At 35.7% G+C, this 9,917-nt stretch overlaps 3 protein-coding genes across 3 annotated transcripts; 2 read left to right on the top strand and 1 right to left on the bottom strand.

Annotated features, from left to right (window-relative positions):
• The first annotated feature begins 2,118 nt into the window (after positions 1–2,118).
• Positions 2,119–3,311, top strand: LOC108474164 (uncharacterized). Its single transcript, XM_053021816.1, has 3 exons — positions 2,119–2,492; positions 2,559–2,822; positions 2,905–3,311. Exons 1-3 carry the CDS (start codon positions 2,342–2,344, stop codon positions 3,039–3,041), a joined length of 552 nt encoding a protein of 183 aa, XP_052877776.1. The 5' UTR covers positions 2,119–2,341; the 3' UTR covers positions 3,042–3,311.
• A 376-nt stretch (positions 3,312–3,687) lies between these two features.
• LOC108474165 (uncharacterized) lies at positions 3,688–6,087 on the top strand. The gene is made up of 2 exons (XM_053021815.1): positions 3,688–4,436; positions 5,228–6,087. Exons 1-2 carry the CDS (start codon positions 3,688–3,690, stop codon positions 5,874–5,876), a joined length of 1,398 nt encoding a protein of 465 aa, XP_052877775.1. The 3' UTR covers positions 5,877–6,087.
• Positions 6,088–7,139: 1,052 nt separating this feature from the next.
• On the bottom strand, positions 7,140–9,575 carry LOC108472008 (uncharacterized). Its single transcript, XM_017773539.1, has 3 exons — positions 8,732–9,575; positions 8,302–8,641; positions 7,140–8,100 (listed from the first exon to the last, which is right to left on the bottom strand). The coding sequence occupies exons 1-3, from the start codon at positions 9,573–9,575 to the stop codon at positions 7,140–7,142; spliced, it is 2,145 nt and encodes a 714-aa protein (XP_017629028.1).
• Positions 9,576–9,917: the final 342 nt, after the last annotated feature.

Genomic DNA, 9,917 nt, shown 5'->3' with positions numbered 1-9,917 from the left:
AATTTAATTTAATAAATATTTTTATTTTTTAATATAATTATAATATATATAGTTAAGACAAAAATATTTAAAATAAAAAAATCTTATACCAACATATACACCTACAAACAATTCAATATTAACTGATGAAAACATAACAAAATTTTGATTAAAAAATTATTATGTATATTCGGGATGGTACCGACCACAATAGTTTTATCACAACTCCAATGTCGATTTCACCAATTTAATCCCTTCATTTCTTTTTCTTCTTATGAGAAAAAAAGAGATCTAACCATTGTAGTGGTTCTGTAATGGTTATGGCTATTTTATTCACTGTATATAGTTCGAGTAATAATTTTTTTTCGTACCAATTAAAATTTTAGTAAGTATCGGTCACACTGGTTTGAAATATTTTGCATCAGCTACTGTCTTGATGTTAGACTTGTCTCTCAATTCGTGTAGTCTTAGGCGATTCTTTCGCTCCAAATACGTCTAAATCAGCCTAACTCTCGCAAAAGTGAAAATTCTCACAGAATTTCTCTAAGGCAACGAAGTATAATGAAAGCAACTCGAACAGAAAGAGCAATAAATAACAGAAAATTCAAAGGAAACTATTGCTCACCAAATGTTTGGGTAAATGCTTTCAGACATATTCAGCTATGAAAAGTGATTACAAAAAAAGATGAGGCATCTATTTATAGTTGAGCTCCCACAGAATCAACGGTATAGATCGATTTACATCAGCTGCTAATATTAGTTCTCATCTACAATAAGAGAGTCCTAAGATATTTAAATTCTATACGTGTTTATCCTTTAGGATTTTACAATAATTATCTTAGTAAAATACAATTTACTGAAGCGTTTCAATTCAACCAGGATTTAAATAGATGGACTTCTGTTTCCATTCCACCAATTCGGCTAGTTTCAATGGGTCGAATGAACCCCATTTCATCTGTTAACTTCCATGGGACGTTCCGTGCGCATTGTTCACGAACATTGATCCATGGCCCTTAACACTAATGCATGAATGATATTAAAAAAATACAAATATTTTATATTTGTAATTTATACATCAATTGTGCATTAATATTTTATACTTGTAATTTATTTAATATAATTTGTTAGATATTTATAAATATTTTATATACATATATTAAATATTTTTCAAAAATATTAATAAATTTGAAAATAGTACACTGAAATAGATTATAAATACACACAAATTTTAGTTAAAAAATCATACACCATCAATATGATACTAACTCCGTTGTAAGTCTAAATTATTTTTATATTCTTGATAAAATATCATAATATTAACTAATTTGAACATAATAATAAAAGTGCTTTTGAGAAATATTTTTGAAAAGATTGGTTTAAGTTTTAAGTGTTTAGTATTGTTATCAAAAGTGCTTTTGAGAAATAAAATATTCATTTTAAATATAGTATTATAAAGTAACAAATATACATTTAAATAATGTTCAAATTAGTTAATATTATGATCTTTTAGTAAGAATATAAAAAATAATTTATTATAACTTGTTAATATTTTAATATATAAAATATAAATTTTAAATATTTTAAGCAATTAATATTAATTATTTATAAAATTTAATTAGAATATAAAAACAATGTTTTAAATATTTGTAATTAAATATTAACACATTTTGTTATTGTAAGAAATGTTTTTTAATTAATGATATTATTTTAAAATGTAATTTAAAATATAACCCATATTGGATATTAACATAACATAGAAAATATAAACCTAATAAATTAAAATATTATATGTATTTAGATTAAAGTTTAAAAAGAGGTAATATTTATATACTAAATATAAATATTAAAATTTTATATTAACATTTGTAATTTAAAGTGAATGAAAAGTGGTTGAAAAAAAAGAGGATAAAAAATAATAATACTTTCAGAGGTGATTTTGATTAAAAAAACTAAAAATTTTAGATTTAGAGTAAAAGTACTTTTGAAAAACTACTTATTTCAATTAAAAGTTACTTCTTTTGCATAACTTTTCTTTTGAAAATATTTTTAAGTATAACTAAATACAACCTAAAATAGTTTAAAACACATATTTAATATTCATTTGATATAAATTCAAATCGTATTACTAGTTCTAACTGAAAAGAAAAAAATTATGTATTAATTATTTATTATCAAATGGTATGCACTCCCAGACTCCATAATCTCCTCGATTGAAATTTGTTAATTAATCCTGCTACGAAAATATTTCTAAAATAATCCCACAATACTGCAAAAGTAGTGGTCTTCAACGAGACTTGAAGAGAATATTCACCAATTGTCCAAGTTTTAACACACACCGGATACTGCGAACGAGTGGTCTTTAATGAGACGTGAAGAGAAACGAAAAAGATTCCATGAGGCTGTTCTTAGAACACTCTATCCACCGCCATCTCCACCGGAATCTGAGGAGGAAGAGGAAAAGAAACAGCTGATCACATCACAGAGGGCTGTCGACTTCGGGCCCGGAAACCCAGGTGATTAAAAAATTATTTAACATCAAATAATTTAGATTAGAAAATGTAATCAAATTTGGGTGGCAGATGATTCTGAGGAGGACAAGTGTAGTTCCCCAAAGACTGCCGACGAAGATGACGGAAGTCAATCTGAGACTCAGAAGCTGAGTAGAGCTCAAAGGAAAAGACTTCGAAAGAAAAAGCTCAAAGAAGATGCTTTTCGTCGTGGGAAGATAATTGGGCCTTTGTTACCGTCATCTAAAAAAGATGGAGTGGGTTCATTGCAATGTGAGCCTGAAGGTATTCGAGAAAATGCTCGACAGGAACAAGTTGCTTCAAGTGACAAACCTGGTAAGTTTTTAACTTGGTCTTTCTTCTTCTTTAACCAGATGGGAGACTAAAATAAATTCATTGATTTGGGGTGTTTGTTCAGGCGATCAGCAGGAAGGTGATTGTAGTACCAAGAAGAAGCTGAAACAGAGGTTGATAGCTAAAAGGTTGGCTAAGGAGGGGCTGAAATCCACTGAAGGTGAGCATTCTGGTCAAGACAAAGAGCACCAAGTAATCTAGTCAAAGAGAATTGCCATCAAGCTTAATAATTTAAGTCCTTTAACATGGGTTCTTGTTGTGAAGACTCGGGTAGTTCCACCAGTTAGAACTCCGATGTAGTTGAAGAATAATAGATTCATGAACTTGAAAATACCAATGAAATATAGATTCATTGGTCAAGAATCTAGAAAACAACCATGCCTGCAAATGCAATAGATTCATTTTGGAGCCTAATGTATTATCTTTGCTTTGCTTTATTAGTAAAATGGGGAAAAGAGCTGATAGAAACAAGACTCCTCGACCAAAATGCTCTAGCAGATCATTACTAAGCAATGTCATGGGGACTGAACTGTTCACGATTTGCATAGCTAATGTTGGGCTCAAGGAGCAAATGGAGCCGAAGGCCCAAACTCTAAAAAATCCAAAAATTAGAACTTTACCCTAGACCCAAAACTGAAAACAAGCTTTCAGAACACAAGTTTTATTAATAGCTTTCTTCATCACTCTCTAAAAAAATTCAAAAATTAGAACTTTACCCTAGACCCAAAACTGAAAACAAGCGTTCAGAACACAGGCATTATCAATAGCTTACATCATCATTCTCTTCCATTTCAATTCAGTTTCTCACAAAACCCAAAACCTTGCCTTTCCCTCCCTCAATCATCCAATGGCGGAGCTGAAACTCTCCGAGAGCCGAGACCTGACCCGAATCGAACGCATTGGGGCTCATTCCCACATACGGGGCCTAGGCCTCGACTCCTCTCTGGAGCCCCGTGACGTCTCGGAAGGGATGGTGGGCCAAGCACAAGCTCGTAAAGCTGCCGGTGTCATCCTCCAAATGATCAAAGACGGTAAAATTGCTGGCCGTGCTATCTTATTAGCGGGCCAACCTGGAACCGGCAAAACCGCCATCGCCATGGGCATGGCGAAATCCCTTGGCCTTGAAACCCCTTTCTCTATGCTCTCTGGCAGCGAAATCTTCTCCCTTGAGATGTCGAAAACCGAAGCTTTAATGCAAGCGTTTCGAAAGTCCATCGGAGTAAGAATCAAGGAAGAAACTGAAATAATCGAAGGCGAAGTCGTTGAAATCCAGATTGACCGGCCGGCAGTTTCTGGGGCGGCTTCAAAAACTGGAAAATTAACGCTTAAAACGACGGACATGGAGACCGTTTACGATTTAGGGGCGAAGATGATCGAGGCATTAGGGAAAGAGAAAGTGCAGAGTGGAGATGTGATAGCTATTGATAAAGCTTCAGGGAAAATAACGAAGCTTGGAAGGTCATTTTCAAGGTCGAGGGATTACGATGCTATGGGCCCGCAAACAAAGTTCGTGCAATGTCCAGACGGAGAGCTGCAGAAAAGAAAAGAAGTCGTCCATTGTGTTACGCTTCATGAGATTGATGTCATTAACAGCAGGTAAATTCGAGCTTATCTTTGGCAAAAAGTGTACCCTTTTCCAGATTTGCAGCTTTGTTGCCGTGTTTAATATGATTTCTCGAGTCTTTTTAACTTTTTCTGTAACTAGAATGCAAAGTGGTTCTTCCATTGTTTATCTGTTATTGTTCTGAAATTAGCGTAGAGCTGTTATCAGCTGTTTTGCTTCTGAAGTAAAACATAAATAGATTAACAAAAACTATGCCTGGGTGGAGAAACCTGTAACATTTTGGAAGAATTAACCAATTAGGTGAATTTGATTTACATGTTTCAAGCTATCTAGTGATGATTCTATTCAGAATTTGGATGCTGCATGTTAAGAGCTCTGAGTAGGGATGAAGAAGGTTAAACTCAATTAGCTTATAAGTAGATGATTCTTTGCTATGGTTGCGGGTAGCTTCTTCCAACGTGTATGTCTTAGGGATCAACATGTGTAGCGTTCCTTTATACCATCTCTACATACTTTTGTCATGTTGTTCAATCAAATGTGATGATACCATTGGTTTGTGATTATTAGGGAAGAATTTGTGCATGGTATATGGCTGGTATGAACATCATAACTTGTTGAAATTTATCTCTCTAGCATAAAATTTATCCCTAGAAAACATTACTGTGAGTTCAATGTATGCATATCCGGTGCAACTTTTCTATAGGCAGTATCTTTGCTAGTCTGCCTTATAGGATAATAGACTTAGAGAAGTTTTACGTTGTTTCACAGTAGAAAATAATCTATTTTTAGTCATCATCTCATGTTTCATTATGTTTGAGCTCAGAACACAGGGATTTCTTGCTCTTTTCACTGGGGATACTGGTGAAATCCGTGCTGAGGTGAGAGAACAAATTGACACGAAGGTGGCAGAGTGGAGGGAGGAAGGGAAGGCTGAAATCGTGCCTGGTGTTCTCTTTATCGATGAGGTGCACATGCTTGACATCGAGTGCTTTTCTTTCCTGAACCGTGCTCTTGAGAATGAGATGGCCCCTATATTAGTAGTTGCTACAAACAGAGGCATAACTTCAATCCGTGGCACAAATTACAAATCCCCTCATGGAATTCCAATTGATCTTCTTGATAGACTACTAATCATCACTACTCAACCTTATTCCGAGGATGAAATTCGTAAGATTCTAGACATCAGGTGCCAAGAGGAAGATGTAGAGATGTCTGAAGATGCAAAACAACTGTTGACCAAAATTGGGCATGAGACCTCCTTGAGATATGCTATCCATCTGATCACAGCTTCTGCACTGAATTGCCAGAAGCGGAAGGGGATGGTTGTGGAAGTGCAGGACATCACTCGTGTTTACAGTCTATTTCTGGATGTAAGGAGATCAACGCAGTACTTGATGGAGTACCAAAAAGAATACATGTTCAATGAAGCATCAATCCTTGATGGTGGGGATGCCGATGCCATGCACGATTGATAGCTCCTTCCGGTCTGGTTGGAGACTTTTCGTTATCCCATGGCGTTACTGCAACTATTATTTGGCAAATTCACTGTGTAACAGTGAATTCGTTTTGTGATTTGTATGCGATACTGAGTCTTAATCCCGTGGATTTACGTGCCAAAACAAACTTGAAATTGAAGTACTGATGAATTTTAGAATGATGACAAAGCTGAAGTTCTGTTTTCAACAGATCATCCATTGGTCCTTCAAAGATTAATATCATTGCCTGTGGTAGAGAAAGCTTGCTGGATATTTATCATCTAATCCACGTGCTTGAAAAGCATGTCAAGTTATGGGTTTTCTTGCACGTCTCAAATACTTGTATTCATGGCAGACACAAGTCCTAAATGAATTGTATACAAGCATAATAAAAGAAAACATATGAGCAAAACAAGCCAGAAAAAGAAAAAATCTGAGTAGCAGTCAGCTTGGCAAACAAATGTTTCACTGTAGGGATCAATTGAATATGATCTAAAACTCTAGCCATTCATATCGTTTTCGTGACAGTTACAAGGACATCGTTGGTCGAGATAGCCAATGATGTATCCTTGCACATAAAAATGGTCTATTTTGTAATCAAAATAACATTAAGCTGATGTAACAAAATTTGTTAGTGATATGAAGTATTATTTATTTAGCTACTCGTTAAAACAAAACAATTATAAGTATAATATATATATAAGCACGAGTTTAGAAAGTTTTAAACTGATTAATATAATATTTATTTTCATTATACTATTGTATTTATTATTTTAAATACTTTTTTTATTCTTTATGAGATTTATTGTATTTATAAATAAAAATTTTAATTTTATTAAAATATATATATATTTTTGAAATAAATACTCACTTGGTTATATTGAACAAAAGCTAATACATCCAAAAAAACAAAACAGAACAAGATCAAACAACCAAAAAAACCACTCATACCAAAATCAGGAAAAGCCCAAGAGACTCCAAACCTAGCTCAACACCAAGCAAAAACATGATAACAAAATAAGAAAGAAAAACCCACGGAAGAACAAAGTAGCAGGTCCAAAAATAAAAGAAAAATTAGCCCAAAACATATAACCAGTAAAATCGACAAAAGGGAAGCTCTAGTGCCTTCTACTCCATCTGGAAACCAACCAAAAGAAACCCCTCTTGAAAAACATCAAAACGCGTGAGAAGCAGGGTCAGAAATTAAATGCCAACAATTAATTACCCACTGACCGTTTCAAAAACCAACAACTTCAATGATTACACCCTCCTTCCTGAAAGATCTTCCACAGATAGATTCAAACAAACATTTTTTTCTTCATCTCCTACCCTCCGACTCCTCAGTTCTCTCATGCTCTCTGTCTTCCGTTGATCCTCAGCCACCATCTCTGCTGTGACAGAAAATACCTGATTTACCAGATAAGTTGACTCTCTCATTCTTATTCCTTCTGATGCAATGAGATGCGCAACTTTGTTAACATCCTTGTTTGTAAAAAGGAAAACACAAGTCTGGAAACCCAAGCTTAATTTTTTAAAGTCGTTTATAAACACAGCAATCTCTGATCTGTCCTCATACTCCACTTGTAGCTTACGTATAACCGTCCGGGAGTCACCCTCGATCTCCACCTTCCTCAAGCCAAGATATAAACCAAGTTGCAGCGCTTGAAGACACGCCACCGCTTCAGCAGCAAAGGCTGATGGTATGTTCGAGTTCATAACTATTTTAGAAACAATAATCTGCGCTTTATTATTCCGGATAACTAAACCAGAGCATGATTCCTTCTTATGTTTGTTGAAAGCAGCGTCAAAATTAATTTTCAGCCTCATTCCGATCGGAGCAACCCAACCACCCACACAGAGATGTTCAACAGGTACTGACGATTTCAGCCCATCCAATTCCAGCATAAAATTTTTAACAAAGTCAGCAATTTGTGAACCCGTTTTAACTTCACCTTCGTGGATAAATTTATTTCTGGATGTCCAAATCGCCCATAGAGTACATACTATAACTCTGCAAAAAGCTGTAGACCTTGATTGGAAAATAAGCTGTAACCAGTCCCTAAAATCATTATTTTCTTCTAGAATAGGCCAACTGATACCCAAATTCTCCCATGTTTCCTTTGCTGTAGGATATTCATGGAATAAATGTTCCCTCGACTCCACACCATTTTGGCACTTACTACAAGAAGCAGATCCCCTCAGTCGCCGATATTGTAGGTTACTGAAAGTAGGAAGAAAATTGCGCCAAGCTGTAATCTTTATTTTAGAGGGTAGATCTAAGTTCCATAGCTTTTTGTAAAATTGTTTGTAATTTGTCTTTAAGTCATTTTGATCATTGTGTAAGAGAAGTTTATGGTCACTCCGCACCGAATATTCCCCAGTCGGCTTACCCCGTCAGATAATAAGGTCATCATTCTCGTACAACGACAGAGGAATGCATAGAATCTGCTCCGCTTCCTGCTCTGAAAAGGTATTACAAATCAGCTCAGATTTCCACTTTCTATCATTTGCCTCAATTAAATTAGCAACTTTTAATAAGCTCATATTAACAGATGTATGCTGAATTCGGAAATCCTCATTCCCAAGGATCCATGCGTCTTCCCAAATGGAGACATGTTTTCCATTTCCAATCTTCCAGCCCAACCTCTTCAGAAGTAGGCCCTTGGCCGTCCAAATACTCTGCCAGGTAAAGGAAGGTAACTTTCCCAACCTTGAGTTTAAAAAATCAGACTCCTTAAAATATTTGGCTTTCAAAGTACGCGCTAGTAAAGAATTAGGATTACGTAATAAACGCCAACCCTGTTTGGCCAATAAAGTAATATTAAAATGATTTAAATTATGAAAACCCATACCTCCGTCTTCCTTTAACGCGCACAAAGACTTCCAATCGCACCAATGCATGCCTTGCTTTCCCTGATTTTTCCTCCACCAAAATGCCCCCATGATATTTTCCAATTCCATGCACAAAGATTTTGGCAATAGGAAGCAAGCCATTGTGTAAGTAGGAATAGCTTGTAAAACAACCTTTATAAAAACCTCTCGGCCTCCCTGTGAAATATGTCTTAAGCTCCAACTATTAATCCTTTGCTTTAAACGATCTTTTAGATTCTGGAAAGCCAACTTTTTTTTTCGCCCCACCATATTCGGAAGACCAAGGTATCTCTTAGGATTCATCGAGCATCGCACGTTAAGAATTTGAAAAACCAAATTCTTATCCTGGTCATTCACATTTGAACTGAAAAACGCAGTTGACTTTTCAAAGTTTACGCACTGCCCCGAACAATCCTCATACTTCTCAAGAATATTTTTCAGCACACAAATCCCCCTTCTTGAAGTTTCTCCAAATAGAATACAGTCATCGGGGAACATGAGATGGGTGATAGGTGGAGCTGATCGACAGACCTTAGCACCAAAAATTTTTCCTTCCTGTCTTGTAAGTCTCATTAATGCTGAAAGCCCTTCTCCACAAAAAAGAAATAAATAGGGACTCAACGGATCCCCTTGGCGCAAACCCCTAGAAGCCCTGAAATTGGACCCTTCCTCCCCATTAATTAAAATTGAGCACTGGACAGAATTGACACAATGGAGGATAAGACTAATGAACCTGTCTTCAAAACCCATCTTAGCCATCATTTCTCTAATAAAAGGCCACTCCACTCTGTCATATGCCTTACTCATGTCCAACTTTAAAGCCATGAAACCTTTTCTACCCGACCTTCTATTCTTAAAAGAATGAAGTGTAACACCCCGAGCCCGAGACCATCGCTGGTGTCGGACGCGAGGGGTTGACGAGCTAAATCCTCTTAAAGTACCGACCAATTTGGCATTTCCAGACAGGCTGGAAAACTGCGTCACTGTCGCCTTAAAAATCATATCTCGAGTTTCAAAACTCAGAAACTGATTCCGTAAATTTTCCATGAATTTAGACTCATATATCCTTCCATGGATTTATTTCTAGAATTTTTGGTTGGGCCAATTGGTACAGTTTGTTAGTTAAAGTCACCCATGTTACAGGGATCGACTGCTCTGAACTTCGCG

This window comes from Gossypium arboreum, chromosome 11 (assembly GCF_025698485.1).
Source record: "Gossypium arboreum isolate Shixiya-1 chromosome 11, ASM2569848v2, whole genome shotgun sequence".
In the NCBI taxonomy this organism is placed as follows: Eukaryota; Viridiplantae; Streptophyta; class Magnoliopsida; order Malvales; family Malvaceae; genus Gossypium; species Gossypium arboreum.
The sequence above is the reverse complement of the archived record's forward strand: the minus strand, read 5'-3'. Positions and strand labels throughout refer to the sequence as shown.